At 35.7% G+C, this 18,035-nt stretch overlaps 1 protein-coding gene across 4 annotated transcripts in view; it reads right to left on the bottom strand.

Moving 5' to 3' along the window:
* Nucleotides 1-18,035, bottom strand: part of LOC107592452 (ras/Rap GTPase-activating protein SynGAP-like) — a 152,002-nt gene that overhangs the window by 27,239 nt on the left and 106,728 nt on the right. For 2 of the 4 annotated variants that reach the window (XM_016281967.1, XM_016281968.1), the window contains exons 8-17: nucleotides 14,199-14,438; nucleotides 13,316-13,651; nucleotides 11,962-12,106; nucleotides 11,733-11,877; nucleotides 10,499-10,735; nucleotides 9,466-9,667; nucleotides 9,155-9,360; nucleotides 6,766-6,979; nucleotides 3,456-4,031; nucleotides 694-1,137 (exon numbers count right to left, since the gene is read on the bottom strand). In XM_016281967.1, coding sequence (XP_016137453.1) covers nucleotides 694-1,137; nucleotides 3,456-4,031; nucleotides 6,766-6,979; nucleotides 9,155-9,360; nucleotides 9,466-9,667; nucleotides 10,499-10,735; nucleotides 11,733-11,877; nucleotides 11,962-12,106; nucleotides 13,316-13,651; nucleotides 14,199-14,438 — 2,745 coding nt within the window. The remainder of the gene's footprint in view (nucleotides 1-693; nucleotides 1,138-3,455; nucleotides 4,032-6,765; nucleotides 6,980-9,154; nucleotides 9,361-9,465; nucleotides 9,668-10,498; nucleotides 10,736-11,732; nucleotides 11,878-11,961; nucleotides 12,107-13,315; nucleotides 13,652-14,198; nucleotides 14,439-18,035) is intronic. The other 2 variants (XM_016281965.1, XM_016281966.1) reach the window with 2 other exon arrangements.

The raw sequence follows: 18,035 nt of genomic DNA, 5'->3' as shown, positions 1-18,035 counted from the left end.
ACACACACACACACACACACACACACACACACACACACTTATTTAAATAATCACACACTGTCTTTATTACTATGTGAACAAGATTTTTCCTTTGGTGGGTGATTAATATAGCCTTTTTAAAGAATATGCAAAAATATTATAACAAGATATTGTTAATTAAATGGCTTTAATAATCTTAAAATATTATTAAACACAAAGAATAAATGTGAAAAACTCCCTGTGTGGTATTTTATATATAGCTATTATTTTACACACTTTTTTTTAGTCCCTGTGTAGCATTTTAGATTTTTTAAATTTATTTTACATACTTTTTTTAGTCCCTGTGTAGCATTTTAGATTTTTTTTTTTTTTTACTATTGAATATTAAAAGTGTTCAATTTTGATGTTGCCACTTTAATAAGATCCTCATTGTTTTTGTGTGTGATAAATATTATTTAAAAAAAATATTTAATATATATATATATAAATATATAGTTTTTTTAATGCATAATTCGTAAAATTATTTCCCATTTAATGGTTTTAAAAAACTTTTAAGGTCTCCACTTTTTCCCAAGACTTTCCTTCACAAGACTTTCCCTTTTTAAAATAATTGTATAGAGATCACACACAAAAGAAATACCTATCTGAAGGAAGCTAGACAAAAGCACATGTTTGATAGCAGGGAGAGTGAAGAATGGTTTCTGATTGGAACACCTGTTTGCTCATGGTAGGCTTGAGCAGATGCTGTTGCTGGATCTGCTGTCGTTCCTGATGTGATTTGGATTGCTGTGTGGACTGCGGCGTTCCGCCCTGAGAGCCCTGCGATCCCTGGCTCTCTCTCGTGGAGCTCTGCTGATGCGGCAGGCCAGGCGGGGTGCTGTCTTTGACGGACAGCTGCTGCCGAGGGCCCTGCTGCCGGCCCCCGAAGCCGGACTCCGGGGACTGGAGCAGGCTTCCGCTCTGCGGCCTGGTCTTGCCTGCAGGAGCGGCAGCGGCGGCAGAACTCACGGAAAGCTGATGCGAGGGTTGCGATTTCATGCGCGGTGTGGGAGGAGCCATGGAGCTTTGACGGACAGGCTGAACGGTGGAAGGAGGCGTGGCGAGTGATGAATGAGATGTGCCGGTCTGTGATGCCATGCCTGCCATCTGCTGCTGCTCCTGGTCATGAGACACATGCTTAAATAACAACCACCGCTTATTTCGAAATCACTTTCCCCTGATATTCAGTACAGAATGTACTAAATCCATTAAGTACAATAAGAATAAAACACAATAGAATGCTGCAGGAGTGAATGAACCAAAGTTCCCACAGGATCTGTCCATGCTTTTTTATTAGATAAACTCTATGACCAACAAAAGTTTACGAATCACTACTGTCACCTGAGTTTTGGTTGGCTTAAAAGATAATTAACATTCAGAAATATGATCAATTTCACATCAAATTAGAATAAAACTTGAACTGAATTGAGCTGGATAATAATATCTTCTGTAAATCTGCCTTGAAATTGTTTCTTAATTGATGAACTTTGCACGAAATGAATTGAATCAACATTGAACGAAATTAAGCTGAAAGATTACACTGTTATCTTCTGCCATGCTGCAGAATATATCTTATATCTGAATCAGATTTGTTTTGTAATTGGAACTGGTTGTTAGTGAATTTAATCAACATGAAGTGACTTGCTTTACTATTGCTTTCTGAGGAGCTGTTTTATAGCTGAATTAAATTCATATTTTATATAATGTTATATAAATAAATAAAAATGACTAGACACTGCGTTTTTCAAGATATTATAAAGCTTAAAAAATCATGAGCCAGCTATTATGGTTGTATTTTATATCATAGAATAAAACCACAGGCCCTTCAAATATATAATTATGATTATAATATATACAGTATATATATATATATATATATAATCAGGGTTTTTAGTCACTGTCCAAAATATCACACTTGATGTGGACTTTTGTGAAGTCCACCAGACCACAGTGTCCCATTTCTCATTTTATGATGAAGATCATGGTACTCTTTAGCTTCTTTGTAGCATTTGATCACGGTACCATGATGTTGTTACTCAGTATTTTTGTCCTGTTTTCCAGTACAAATATCTATACATTCTTCAATAAAGATATATTTACTTAAGAAGCAAAATAAAGATACTAGGTCTTTTTTTTCTGGAAAAAAAAGTATCAAAATTAGGTAAGTTTACATTTAATACTAGAACAAATATCTGCCAGTGGAGTCAAAAACATTTACTTAATTCAAAGGGAATTTTTTTTAGAAAACAAGACAAGTAAATGTATCTTGATTCAAGAATGCTTACATATTTGTACTGGAAATAATTTTTTTAGTATAGAGAACTTCTATACTAATATCAAAATGATACTCTATCAACGGTCTTTCAAAAATGGTCAAGAAAGGTGCTCATCAAGGCTTTTGATCATGATACCATCATATTTTCTTTTTGGAATAACTTCTACATTAAAGGGTTAGTTCACCCAAAAATGAAAATCAAGCCATCCTAGGTGTATATGACTTTCTTCTTACAGACGAATCCAATCGGAGTTATATTAAAAATTGTCCTTGCTCTTCCAATCTTTATAATGGCATTGGCAGGTGTTTTTGTTCAACAGTCTGAAAGAAGTACAATAAAGCACATCCATCCATATTAAAACGTGCCTCACATAGCTCCGGGGGGGTAAATAAAGGCCTCTTGTAGAATAGAATCGATACGTTTTTGTAAAAAAATATCCATATTTAAAATTATATTAACAGTTTTGTGTAACTTCCGCTAACTGTCGTATGCACGTTCAAGAGAGAATGCCTTTCCGGCAGAGGACGTAGGATGTAGGCACAGTGCATGCGCGTGTGAGTTTCGCGAAAACCAATGTTTGTTTACAGGAGCAAAGGAAGCAAAGTTTCCTTATTTTTCCAAAGGAAAACCAGTCCTTCTTGGCTTAAATCGAAATCCTCCAACATTTTTCTTTCCAAATCCTCGTTTTGTACTTTTAATTCGTGACCGGCATTCTTCTCCACACTTCGGCGTTCGCCACTAATCAATGGCGTGCGCAACACATACGTTCTACGTCATCCGCCGGAACGGCTTCCACCTACGACAGTTATCATAAATGAAAGAAAGTTGTTTATATTCTTTTAAATATGGATATTTTTCTTACAAAAACTCATCGATTCGCTACAGGAGCCGCGTGGGGCACGTTTTAATATGGATGGATGCGCTTTATTGGACTACTTTTGGACTGTTGAACAAAAACACCCGCCCATGCCATTATAAAGTTTGGAAGAGCAAGGATAATTTTTAATATAACTCCGATTGGATTCGTCTGAAAGAAGAAAGCCATTTACACCTAGGATGCCTTGAGGGTGAGTAAAACATGGACTAATTTTCATTTTTGGGTGAACTAGCCCTTTCAGACTAAAATGACCCAAAAACCATTAGAAATGGTCAAGGAAATACCTGCATGTGCATGGAGATCTGGCGTCGCCCGTATTCACTCTGGTTATGGCGGCTGTAGTCGTCGCTGTAGCTGTGGGAGTGAATGATGCTCGGCTGACCCAGATGAGGGCCGGGTCTGAGGGTGGAGAGGTCCTCGCTTCGGGAGAAACCGCCATGGGCGAACTGCGGCATGTAAGAGGGGTGAGAAGCATCCGGCTCCGGGGCCAGCAGGAGAGGAGGAGGAGGTTGAGCTCGACTGTGCTGGTGATGAAGCTGAGGCCCGTCAGCAGCCAGGTGGAACAGAGGATTCTGGAAGGAGAGGGGGTAGCGGAGTGCGGCGGCTTGCTGCTGTTGCTGCTGGGACAGCGAGTCGGTGGTGGTTCCCATCTGGCTCAGCTGGCTCAACCTCAGACCTCCGGACATGTTGGAACCCCCGGATCCGGCCGACATACGCCCTCCGGCGCGCAGCTGACCTCCGAGGCCTCCTCCCAAGCCCGCGAGCCCACCGTAGCTGCCGAGGCCAGCAATCGAGGCCTGGGAAGAGTTGAGCATGTCCCCCATAGACTGCAGGTTAGAGATGCTGTTCATTCTTGAGTCCTGGAGGTCCATCATAGAAACATTTTCATTAACACCTACAGCAGAACCTACGGGCGAGAAGGCTGCAGATACCTGCCGAGCGCAGCAGGTGTGGCCGGTTATGAACGTGGCTTGACAGCGTGTGTATTAACTTGAGGGTTAAAAGGAATCATTCACCCAAAAATGAAATTTCTGTCATTATTTACTCCCATATGCTGTTCTTTTTTTCAATGGAACTCAGAAGTACAATTTTTATGCTTAAAAGCATGCTGCCATATTTATATTCCTTCGCTTTTTATGCACAAAAACAAAAGCCAGGTTTTTCTAGTAATAATGTCTTGATTTTTGATTATATAAACATACAGTAGCATACAATATAATACATAATATTTAAATAATGTAAATAATAACAGTCAGCTTTTACAGGATAAAATTAATGTAACTGAATTCAAAATGAACAAAAAAAAAAACACCATAAAAAGTAATACTCAAATTAATTTTTTCAATGGCTCATTTAAATGTGTAATTATTACACTGTGTAAAAAATTGCATTTAAAAAATCACATCAAAATTACTGATGATAGTTTATAATTTGTTTGACATTAAATTTATAACATATTTAAAAAAAAACTTTTTTTTGAAATAAAGACACCCAACTGTCCTAGTAATAATACATAATTGTTGAAATATTTCAACAATGTTAACAAATAATTAGAATAATCTTTTAAGAAAAATTAATTTAACTGAATTCAAAATAAAAAACACCATAAAAGTAGTTCATATGACTTAAATTTACTTTTTTTAATATGATTAATTTAAATGCCATTAAGTTACATTTAAATGTCATTTGTTTATTTTTTGTGCAAAATATTTCCATTGAAAAAAGTCATGTATAATTTGCTGATTATTCTTTAATTTTTAGATGATATTTACAGCATCTTAAAAAGACAACAAAAGTTATTATCAAATATAATGTACTATATTATTATTTCAATAATATAATATATATTTTTTTGTTTACAATTATATAATATAACAAGAAATCATTTCCAACAGCTTTTATATTAGAAAATGTAATTTCACTGAATTCGAAACCTTTGTAACAAAATCAAACATTTTCAAAATGTATATTTTAAAACTAAAGTACCTCTGAAATAGACTGCAAAAGCCAAATAAAAAAATAGACTGCAAACGCGTCAGTCTGAAGCAAAACCTAACATGGCAGGTGACTTTTGCATTTAATTTGTAATTTTTTAAAATTCAATCTGTTAAATTGTACATTTTAAGAAGACCTTGAATATAGTGCACAAATAATATGGACTACCTTTACTTTTTCAACAGCATTGGTCACTACAAAAAATGCATGTGATGCAATTTTGCATTTTTGGGTGAACTATTGCTTATTACTAACTATTTCCTATTATGCTTTTTCACTTTTGTAATTTTAGTCAGTGTGTAGTGTGTATGTTTAGGCATAAAAAAGATCTAGAAAGTTACAGATCTCAAAGTCCACTCCAAAGGGAGATATTTAGTTTTTAAAAAATACATTTTCAAGAACTACAACGAACGGCTCGTTTGGACTACAGCGTTTGTTTTCCGGGCTTTGTGATATCACAAAGCGGCTCAATGGAATATCATTACAAAGAATTCCCGCCTACAGAAATTCAAATGGTTGGGGGGTGGGGAGGGGCGAGGTTGTGGTTAGAATGCTTGGTTGAGTGAGCGCATGAGACGAGACGACGAAGAAGAAGTGCTGCTGCAGAGTTAGTTCATCAGAGAAAACCAAGAAGAAGAGCTGCAATGCTGTAGCTTCACATTTTCGGCATGTCTAGAACAATTTTTACAAGTACAACACGACGTAGCTGGCTGCCGCGGACAGACGCCGAACGGCGCCGCCGGTGTGCCTACACTCATAGAAAATAATGTATTTGAATTTTAAAGATGTGGCGCGACGTGGCGCTGCGCTTCTCGTCCGGTGCGCGACCGCCTGAAACGCTGTTTTTTTCACCTCCATGCCCAAACGACTTTGTTTGGGCTTCCGAAAGCAGATGATGTCAGGAAACAGTGGTTGTAATTTATTTTTAACTCTGTTCTGAGCATTATAACCCCAATTTGCTATTGTGTGCAGCGCATTTTACGGAGACGGAGCAAGGGGGCGTGGCAGTATTGAAACACCGTCTAAGCTGTTCGCCAATCACAACGCACTGGAACAGCTAACCAATCACAACACATTTTGTTTTTCGGAAGGCGGACCTTCATCAAAGCCGGAACTAATCGAGCCGTTTGTGCCAGGATGGGGAGAAAGGTATTTTAATAATGTAAATTATGTGAAAAATTATGCGTTTTTCGAACCACCAAGCATGAGAGCATGTTCTAGTACACCCCCAAAACAAAATCAAGACTTTGTGAAAGAGCATAATAGGACCCCTTTAATGTCAGGACCCTCATTCCCAAATGGTGATGCAAGATTAAGGTAAAGAATCTCTATCGTAAGTATTGACTGCACCCACATCATCTCGTAGCCCTCTTTCCATGCTTGGATGGTATGTGACTCTGCAGTAAGCAGGTCAGTGGCGCTTCCTTCTCCCACAGGAACAAAGCCAACCCTCAGATTTGCTGGTGAAACGTGTGCTAGGGAGCGAGCTGTTATTCACATGACAATTCGGACCAGACAGCACTGACCATAGTCATGAAAGATTTCTAAATGAAAGGGGCACCCCCCACCCTATCAGAAGCACTGTCCTATGGGACTTACCTTCGGGTCTGGATCAGTAATATCAGAACTGCTAGTGCAGTACGCTGGACTGGAGCGGGCCAACGGGGGACGGGCGACATAGAAAACGTCTTTAGATGAGGCTTGGTGAGGATGATCGCGGTCTGCAAACCCCCCCATTCCGGCCCGGGACGGAGGGGCGCCACCACTGGACATGGCAGAGGTTGGAGAGGGCAGGCGAGTGATCTCGACTGAACTATGTGAGATATGAGAAAGTTAACATGGAAAATCATATCCATATTAATTTTCTCTACTAGCAATATTCCTTAAGACACTCAGTTCCAAAACCTAGCAAGCCATATGATGTGATATATATTTTCTTGTTCTTGATTTTCAGTCAATTATTTATTTAATTAATTAATAAAATAAACTTTTTATTTTAGTATCATTGATATAATATTATAGTTTGTTAATATTTTGATTTAGACTTTTTCAGTGTTATGTTTCCTGTTTCCTGTTATGATCAAGATTTAGTCGTTTTCACCTTAATCTTAGTACAAGTTTTAGTAATTTTATTGTGTTTTTTTACATTTATTAGTGTATCTTTAATGTAGCATTTATTCATATTTATTTGTTAGTTTTAATTTATTTAGTTTTAGTTATTTTATACTTCAAGCTAAACTAAGCAAAAATTTGAAATGCTGGCAAATATCTGAAATAAAATAAGGTATATTATTTGATTTCAGTTTATGTTAATTTTGTTTCAAGTAATTTAAAAATATATATGGTTTTAGTTTTATTTAACAATAATAACCCAGTGTTCGCAGTAGAATGAAATGAAATGAAATTAAGCAGACGCTTTTATCCAAAGCGATTTACAAATGCGGACAATGGAAGCAATCAAAATCAACAAAAGAGCAATGATATACAAGTGCTATAACGAGTCTCAGTTAGCTTGACGCAGTACATGTAAGTTTTTTTTTAAATTATATAATAAAAGAAAACAGATAGAATGAAAAAGGATAGAGCAAGCTAGTGTTACGAGGCCTTTTTGCTTTTGTTAATTGTATAATAAATAAAAAGAAAATAGATAGAATACAAAAAGATTAGAGAAGCTAGTGTTAGTTTTTTTTAAGAAAACAAGCAGTTAGTAAATGAATAGTGTGCAAGTCTAAAAGTTTTTTTAAAGAATAGAATTAGAATAGAGAGTACTAGAGTTAGAGGGTCAAATAAAGATGGAAATTAAAAATTAATAAATAAATTAATTAATTAAACCAGTACATAAAAAAGAATATTCATTTTAATATTTGCTTAAGATTATATTTAACAATGTTATTCAATCATCAGTCTTTTTTTACGATTAATTTTAAGTGACAGGAAAAAAAATCTAAATGTTATACTAAAATATTTCCCATAAAAATAAGAATTCACAATTAAATATTTGGACAACTAAACTAAATGAATAAAATAAAATAGCATAAAATAAACTAAAATAAAATGTATTTATATAAAATCTCATTTATACTCTTACCCATTTTTTTAATACAATATTCTAAATTATTTCATTGTTTCATACAAATGTGATATTATAAAAGACAACATGTTGTTTCCTAAATTAAATAATTGCCTTTTATATAGTTACTGTACTAAAACCACAAATAATGATTAACAAAATAATGATTACGGTCTCTGTAAAATAGAATACAATTGTTTAAAAATAGAAAGCAGAACGAAATAGTAAAACAAAAAGATTTAATTTTTAGCACCCATTACACCTCGATTCAAGTCCTAAAAATACAGACTAAGTAGGCAGCTCACTAGGATTTGGAAAGTAGTGGTGACACACATACAGTAATGGCGTTTTTCCACTGCGTGGTATGACTCGGCTCGGCACGGCTCAGCACGGCACGGTTCGGCTCGGCACGGTTTGTGTTTCCACTGCAGTTCAGTACTGCTTTAGAGTGGGCGGGATTATTCACATGTCGTTATAGTTGCGCCGCCTCTAATACCACGACTCCTAACTCCTAACGTTTTCATTCCTGCGTCGCCCCATCAAGCTCTCCCTGGATCCGCTCCTCTGCTATCAACGAGAGGAACGTCTGTTCTTCCGCAACAGACAACAAAACTTTTTGGTTGTTAAAAAAAGGTGCGCTCGTTCAAAACAGTTGCGTTCGATCCTTCGCTGGCTGTGCTGATTTAAATCTAGCGGTTCTGTTGTGTTTGTGACGCAGGTAGTGACGATTCTCTCCGGCCAATCCGTGATCAGCAGAGTTTACACGTCACATTTTGGTAATGGTACGGTTCACTTGGAACCCCAACAGAGGTGGTACTAAAAAAAGTACCAGGTACCAGGTACTGTACCCAGTGGAAAACCCCCCAAAAGTGAACCGTACCGTGCCATACCATGCAGTGGAAAAGCACCATAACATACCTGTTGAGGTCCCTCATCATGAGGTTCTGGAACTCAGACGAGACGCCCCTGTTGAAGCTGGGCCTGGAGAGCAGCCTGTCTGTCTGTCTCTCTGGAGGCGGTCTGTCTGTCTGATGACTGGGCTGTCGCTGGAGGTGAGGGTTACGAAGGGCCATGCTGATGTCATTTAGAAGGCGGGGCAATGGTCCGAGTTTGATGATAGCATCCTTTGGCACGGTAAAAACAGACCGAGGAGACCAAACTGATGACCAATCGCAAACGTAAGTAGACAATCACACTCATCCTCATCTAGAATATCAAACAGCATCTACCTTGCTTAGTTGTGCCATGACCTCCCACAAAAGACTGTGCAGGATCGAGAGCTCCCTTCCCAAGTCGATGTAGCCCTCAAAAGCAACTGCGTTGCTCACGCTGTCGAGATTAGAGATCTCGTACAGGAACTGCTGCATGGAGCCCCACTCCATCTCTAAAAACTCATTCATAAAGGACATGTACTCCTCCTTACTGCCAAACCTGTAACACATAGGTAAGGACACAGGGTTTATATGGTCCGCTTTGGATGTTAAGACAATGATAATGAAGATAATGTGAATGATCATTATGTTCATCATCAGTAACGGCTGCACAGTTTGTAATAGCTCAATGGTTAACGATCTGGGCTGACAGCCCAAACGTCATAATTTAACCCATAAAACCCATCACCATCTTGTCCTTGAGCACACTTAAAGTTAAGATGACAGTCCCAGATTTCAGTGTATCACATGTTGGTTTGGATGGAAGAATAACATTTAAAGCACAAATATCATGATCACAATTAGGGATGCAAAGATATTCAAATTATGGCTGTTAAGGTAACCATGATATTTATTTGTCAAAAAAAATTTATAAATAAAACACCAAAAACTAAAGTTAGTTACTTTAAATCAATTGCTTTAAATCTATTAAAGCATTATCATTTTTAAAGATTGATTTTAAGTAAGCTTTAGTTGATGGCAAATATAATCCAAACATAAAAAATAGGGAAAATGCCCAATTCAAATAAAATAAAATAAAATTAAGAAAGAAATAATCAAATAAAATGGTACCAATACATCATGTATTTCAAATCAGAATGAGGAAAATTAAAATACAAAATTGAATATCTAATGTGGAAAATAAAATAGAATAAAATAAAATAAAATCAGTTGATAACCAATATGATCCAAGTGTATCATGCATCCCCAAACAGAATGGTTACCCTGCTGAAAAGACCAGCATCAATTTAAGTTACTGTACTCTCATAATACAGCAGAAAATGATGACATGGTAATAAAGTTAGAAGACCTTAGAGAAGTGTGTACTGACTTTGAGAAGTTTGCAAGGTTCTGCACAACTTTGGCTATGAGGGTGAGTGTGCGTGAAGTCTGCTCATCGGGGTACTCCTGTGTGAGGTTGAATAAGGATGGCGACATGACGGCTGGACACAGGAAGCGCAGGAAGAGGGAACCACTGATCAGTCGATCTGCAATGTCTTCTCTTCCCCTCTCAGCGCATCGAACACGCCAGGATGCAAACACCTCTTTCAATTCTCTTGGAAACGCACTGGGAGAAACAAATAATACAGTTTATTTCCATTTAGATTTTAGCAGCTAGTGTGATATCATATTTTCACTGCCCCATCATGTATAAGATATTAAAGTGAACAAAATAAAATGTCAAAATTCATAATGAGGGATCATGTGTATTGTTATCAATATAGTTTTCTCAATATGTTTCATAGAATTGTCATCATGCAATCTTAAGAAAGATTTTTTTAAAAGATCACAGCTATTATAAAAAAGTTGTTTTGCCTCTCAAACCCAAAAGCTGCAAAAATATCACAATGTATCATTTTTGTATATACAATGTATCATTTATTTAGTTTTACTGTCCAGTGGTGTGGTGCACTTAATTAAATATATACAGATTTATTTAGTTAGTTAGTTAGTTTTATGTATGTATTTTTTGGGTGAATAGAAAGTTCAAAAAGACCAACATTTATTTTAAAAATAAATATTTTGTAACATTACAAATTATTAAAAAAAATAATCAATTTAATGCATCCTTGGGGAGTAAATTTTTTTTTAAATTTTATTTACATAAAACTTTTTAATGGTAGCGTATCACAAAAATATTAAGCAGCACAACTTTTTTCAGTTATAATAATACTACTAAATGTTTCTTGAGCAGCAAATCAGCATATTCAAATGATTTCTGAAGGATCATGTGACACTGAAGACTGGAGTAATGATGCTGAAAATACAGCTTTGCATCACAGGAATAAATTACATTTTAGAACATATTCAAATAAAAACAGTTATTTTAAATTGTAAAAATATTTCATAATATTACTGTTTGTCCTGTGTTTTTGATCAAATAAATGCAGCCTTGCTGAGCAGAAGAGACATCTTTCAAAAACAGTAACAACAATTTTTAATTATTTGATTGCTGCAGTACATCTTGCAGTTTTTTCAGCATGGAAATTTACAGATGGCACATCGATTTAAAAACTGTGTGAACGGCTCATGAAAGGATGGTCTATTTCAGCTCTGTAACTAACCAATGAGAGTTGACGATTTTGCAGAGTGCAAGCTCACAGCACATCCGGAGGTTGGCTTGATGTTCAGGCAGCACAGAAGGCGGAGTCCTCATTGGGTCGACTTCACAGTTCTCCTCTGACTCATACAGCGCACGGATAAAATCACCTGAATCCAGATGAGACCATTAATGTGTGAGAGTACAGCAGCTGAAACTACGACAACTCTCCAAACAATCTGAGGAAGTCTCACCTAAAACGTCTTTGAGGTACTTATGCCCGATGAGTTTGAGGTACTCTTCTATGGCTTTGGTGGCCAGGGTGTTCTCTCTGAAGATCAGGTGCTCTCGATCGATAAATCGGTCCACCTCACACATCGCCATGTCTGAAAGAAAATCCTTGTGCAGAACAAAAGAAGAGACATCTGTAATCACTTGACAATTACCTACATATCATTAAACATAGTGAGTTGCCTTTTGGAGACATATGGAGACTGTCTCCTAATCATGATAGAACCAAATAAGTACGTGATTTTTAGTGCTCTTCATCGACAGCTACAGTGTTGTTATTATTAGCAAAACTATTTCAAATTGCTTTGGTAATTGAAATGAAGTTGAAATTAAATATAAATAGTAGATACAAACTTAAAACTTAAACGAAAATTAGAAATGTTGCCTTAGAAACTAAGTGAAGTTAACTACTAAACTACATTTTAAGTTGAAGCACTGAAATTGCTAAAACTAAAACTAAGGAAAATATATATATTTTTTATATTTATAAAAAATTATAATACAATTGACAAAAACACATAGCATAAATTAAAATAAAATAAAAAATATAAAAATATAAACATATTTATAAAAAAAATACAATTGACAAAAATACATAAATGAATAAAACTAAAAATAATATGTAAAATAAATGTAAAAATAAAAAAATAAAAGTTAATATTCAAAATATGAATAAATACTATAATACTGTGTGCCCGACAAATAATACTCGCACAGAGAGTTTGATGTTTGAACTAACATGCTTAACAATACATATACCCAAAATATTAGATAAAACAGTATATTTTTAATTAGATTACACTATTTGTGAAATAGTTTTTAGTATTAAATGAAATACAGTATTTTTTTCTGCATTTTCTCTGATTTAATGGATTTAAACATGGTGATTCTCCAAAATGCGAACATAAAATTACACAACATATACACATATTAAGTAAATTATTACATTTTACTCTATAGTTTTTTCCCCCCAATTATTTTCACAATTAAATCAAACATTAGCAGGTCATTAGCAGTCTGCTGTTAATTTCTTTCTGATTTATAGAATTAAACATGGCTAAATGTTTTAGATGGAGCAGAAATAATCTAATTGGTAGGTGAAAATAACTTTTCAAAAGTATATATAACTATTTCTCTCACTTTAACTCAGTTTGGCACAATTCATTCTGGGATTCTCTTTGTCACAAAATTTTGGTGCCAAATTTACTTCAGGAGCATACATATGATGTCTTATGCTGTCTGATTAGGCAGCTCACTAGGTTTTGGAACATACTAAATAGCCTACATGCAAACAAACATTATTCAACAAAGTGGTACCTTGGCCTTCCCTGTGCTCTGCAGGATGTGCACCAGAGCACAGGCCACTTCCTCTTTGCTCTTGACACTCAGCAGCGGCTCCAGAACGGCGCACAGCGTACGGTAGTTGTTGGTCACATACTCTGCGAACTCTTTATACAGCTCCATCGGCAGGATGCTCATGGTCTGAAAGCGCGACTTGAGCCGCAGGGAAGCGTTGATGATTTTGCCCCCTCCAACTCCGCCACCCTTGGCCAGGACGCTGGGCTGAATGACGGGGTACCATTGCTCCACAAACTGACGACCAGTGATGCTGGAAATGGGAATGCTAATCAAGCCCAGGTATGTGCTCTTCTCCTGTTATGATCAAGAAAATTGACAAAACAAAATGATCAGTCACTATATCAAGAGACCATATCATATCAAAGTCTCATCTTTTCATCATCATTTTAAATGGTTATGCCTTGAAGCATTATTTGCTATCAGTTTTTTGCTTATTTGCATTTAAAAAAAGTTTTTGAGTCTATAGGAGTCATTTCTATCATCATATCATATTTTTATATACACACACTTAAATTTTGTAATAGTTATTAATTTAGAAAAATAATATTTTAAAATAATAATTAATTTATAATTAATACATACTATTAATATACAATAATTATTAAAATTAGGATAATTACTGTACAAATTATACGCACACACACGATAATGAATATACACACACATGTGTGTGCTGTGAAAAATGTTATATATATTCATTATATATTTGTATATTATTTCTGTTAACTTTTATATATATATTTTTTTAAATACATATTTTTCAATATTTACATTTTATTTGATTTGCATGCATACAGTCTTGAAGTCTTAATTTTGAGTTGTATCTATCAAAAGAGTGTACCTTGCGTCTTTTCTTGTCTGTCTCTTTGTAAAGGTGAAGGCGGAGGTTGCGGACAGCTGGCAGGTTGTTGAACTCGAAGTGCTCACCCCAGAAGACAGTATCGGTTCGGGGTTTGCTGGTGGTGCGGGCGTAAAGCATGTCATCCAAGCACAGTTCACAATAATAGCGCTTTTTGGGTGGGAGTTCACGGGCCTCGATGATCCACAGCTTCAGAACGTTGTCGACGCGTCGACTGTTGTCCTGAGTGTGGAAAACACAGATGGTAAAGCCAACACAGTCATATCTGCACCATATAAACTGCAGGTGAGGGTGGTGAGGGGGGTTGCAGATCTTCAAATGTGTCGTCAAGCATGCAGACAGACAGCAGAGACTGCAGTGATTTAATGATCTGAACTTCTGTTAGTCTAACGCCTACAGCGTGTCTAAAGTGCTGGACGGTCTCACAGAATGATGAGTCATTTGAACCATCAAAATGCCACTTTCTACTGGCAATCATAGATGCACTAAATATACTCTGAAAAACAGATTTCCAAAGCTCCGGTCCTTTCAGTAAAAAATAAAGTGACGATAACATGCATGGTTTCAGATGGTAATACTATGGTATTCTGATATATAACATGTTACTGAGTGATTACCATATTCATATACCAAGGTTCTTCAAAGATACAAAGGCAGACTGACATAAATCGACCAATAACAGTTCGTTCTTTTTACATGCTGTTTAGAAGTGGTACATTTGTAAGTTTGGAAGACTAACAGACTGTGTGGAAAAACATTCAAATAATGTTAATTCACTGAACAGCTGTACAGAAAATACAGCTGGAAAAAAAATCTGTAAATTCTGTTCATTCTAAAACAATAAATAGCAAATTAGCAAACTCAATTATTGTACTTATAATAATTATTATTATCATTATTAATATAAAGTAACTTTTCTCTTAATATATTTATATTAATATTTGTATTTTATTTATAATAATATATGTATTATTTATAATAATAATACATTTAAATTTATAATATTTATATATGAACTGAATTTCTAGCCATCCTAAAATAATAAATAGCAATTATTATTATTATATGAACAAAGGATGTGTATTATGAATATATTTTCATTTATAGTATTTATATTTATATATGATCTGAATTTCTGCCCATCCATACATTAACCATACAATATACCTTCATATTAAAAATATTAATATATTTTAACTACATTATTAACATAATAATAATAATAAAAATGTCTTAATATTTAACAAATAAAAAGTACTGATTGTGGATATCTAGTTTACTTGCTACTAAATGCCTTAAAACTTTGAATATATTTCAAAGTAGGGATGCACCGATACCGATACTGGTATCGGGCCCGATACTGAGCTCCTGTACTCCTACTCGTACTCGTTAAAATGTCCCGATACCAAACGCTGATACCACACAGCATGTGACAAGTGCCATATTCAGACAAAGAAACACAGACAACAGAACAACAGACAGCAGAATGGAGTTATTAGAGATTAAGGATGTCTACGAAGTATATGTATGCAATGAATATAATGTTAAACATTCAGTATTAACCCCTGTATAGCTGATGTGCGCGAGCTGATAATCAAAGCACGCTGAGTGGATTGAGCGTGCGGCGGCGCAGATGCGCGAGCTTGTCGAGTGAATATACCTTTCTCACAGACATCACTGGAAAGTTTGTAGTTCGGTCGGATATGTCAAAAACAAGCAAGTAAAACAATGCACACGTTACTTAACGGTATGGAGAGAGAGAGAGAGAGAGAGCGACCCGAAGACTTGTCAGATAAGAGGTGAGGTAAGCTAATCATAGACTGAAGACCCAGGTAAACAATGAATTAATCTTTTCTGTTTCTTATTGCAGTTTTGAATTGTTTGTAGTGTGATCGGCGTTTGCGTTAGTAGACGTGTTAGGGAAGTAACAAGTAACATTTTAATTATATTTTGCTAAAATGAACGAAATGACTCGAAAAAAGATTCGTTCATTTTGCTGAACGAGACTCAAAGGTCCGAGTCGGTAAAATGATCCGAACTTCCCATCACTATTCTGCACCAGTACAAATACATGCACGCGTTGCGTGTTTTGCTTGCTTGAGTGTTTCTGCATTATATGAGTGGCTTTGGAATATAAATCGCAGCACATTTCAGATGAAAAAAAACGTGACTTCTATTTCTGAAAATATCACAGTTAGGAGATTTATAACGAGTGGTTCCCAGCATTATTACAGCAAAGCGCGTGATTACAGCCGCTGCAATGGAGCAGCTCTAATGCTATTAAATTAAAGATGTACCATAGAGCAAAAAATGAACAGTGAAAGTAACAAAAACTTGTAAAATACATTTGAATGGGAATGAATAAGTGTGAAAATAACAGAAGGTTATACAGTCAAACCAAAAATTATTCAGAGACCAGATATCATTTTTGATATTTTTTTACTAGTGGGTGCAGGACACTATAGTTCATTTATGTAAGTGAGGATAGCAAAATTATTACCCAAAATTTCTTCATACAGTGGACTACCAGTAAAACTGATACAAATTTGGGACCAAAAATTATTCATCATATATGGAAAAAATAAAAATGAAGTTCAGGTTTGCATGAAGCTGGGTGACAGCATGCCCAGGGGCCGGTCGCACCAGCTGGACGTGCACCCGGTTGTAAGACTAGGCTGGACGTAAAATGCGCTTTAAGTCCTGCGTAGAATTTATACCCGTTGCAACATCTCGGCGTAGTGCTACGTCTGACACTAAATCTTACACCTAGTCAGAGGTAGGTGTAAAGTGAAAAGTCATGATTTGCTCGAACATTATTCATTTTTAGGATTCATGTCTGTTAGTTAATTATTACTGCAGGCGTGACCTGTAATGTTTATGGTCTTTTCGGGCAGGATAAGCAATATCAATCGCGAAGCTCTGTGCTATCCTACCACACTGTCGACATTGAATACAAAATATATTTCTGTCAAGCATGTAATAATTATGCAGTAAAATATTACATATGAACTGGGATTATTAAAAGAACCTGACCCATTTGACATCTTGCGTGGAAGGACAGTGTGCTTGAAAATATTTCACGTCTTTAATTCAATTCATTATTTGTAGCGTGCCTGCCACACCTATCCAATAATCGCAATAAGTTTTGTGCTTTGCTATATACTTTTAATCAGAAATAAATGATCAGCTTTCAAATTCTGTGAATTTTATCACAAAATGCAAACCATAAACGTGTTTTCCAGCCACAGAAAGACAGCAAAACACAAAATGTCACGTAAAGTCACAATTACCTCAGGAAAGACATGCATTGTACATAAACTTGATAGTCAGCTATAAAAAAAATAACTAGAGAGAAGCATTGTATTACATTTATTATATTTCACTTAACCTTGATGAAATCTGTCATGGGAGTGTGCAGGGAGACTTCAGATATAAAAACGCGGACTTGTTAGGAAATGTTTACTCAATGAAATCATAGCACGGTGATTTCACTTATATTATGTCTTGAGCAATTCAGTTCTATATTAGTAGAACTAATATTTAGTTTTCTGTTGGACTGGTAAAGACCTGCACAACCTGAATCCCAAAAGCTAAGAATTCATTCTGATTAGATGTAATTCCAGTTGTACTTTACAGTTTTGACGGTTAGTGGACAGATTGTGACGCCATCTGTGACTATATGTCAAAGAAACTATGGTTAACACACGTTATTCCTATGGTACATGTCCAAAATCATGGTATTATCATGGTACCATATGTTCAAATAATGTTTTTTTTGTCAGTGAGTGCTTCAGTGGTTTGCTGTGAACTAATCAGTGA

This window comes from Sinocyclocheilus grahami, unplaced genomic scaffold (assembly GCF_001515645.1).
Source record: "Sinocyclocheilus grahami isolate Dianchi unplaced genomic scaffold, SAMN03320097.WGS_v1.1 scaffold153.1, whole genome shotgun sequence".
Taxonomy (NCBI): Eukaryota; Metazoa; Chordata; class Actinopteri; order Cypriniformes; family Cyprinidae; genus Sinocyclocheilus; species Sinocyclocheilus grahami.
This window is presented reverse-complemented; position numbering and strand designations above follow the sequence as displayed.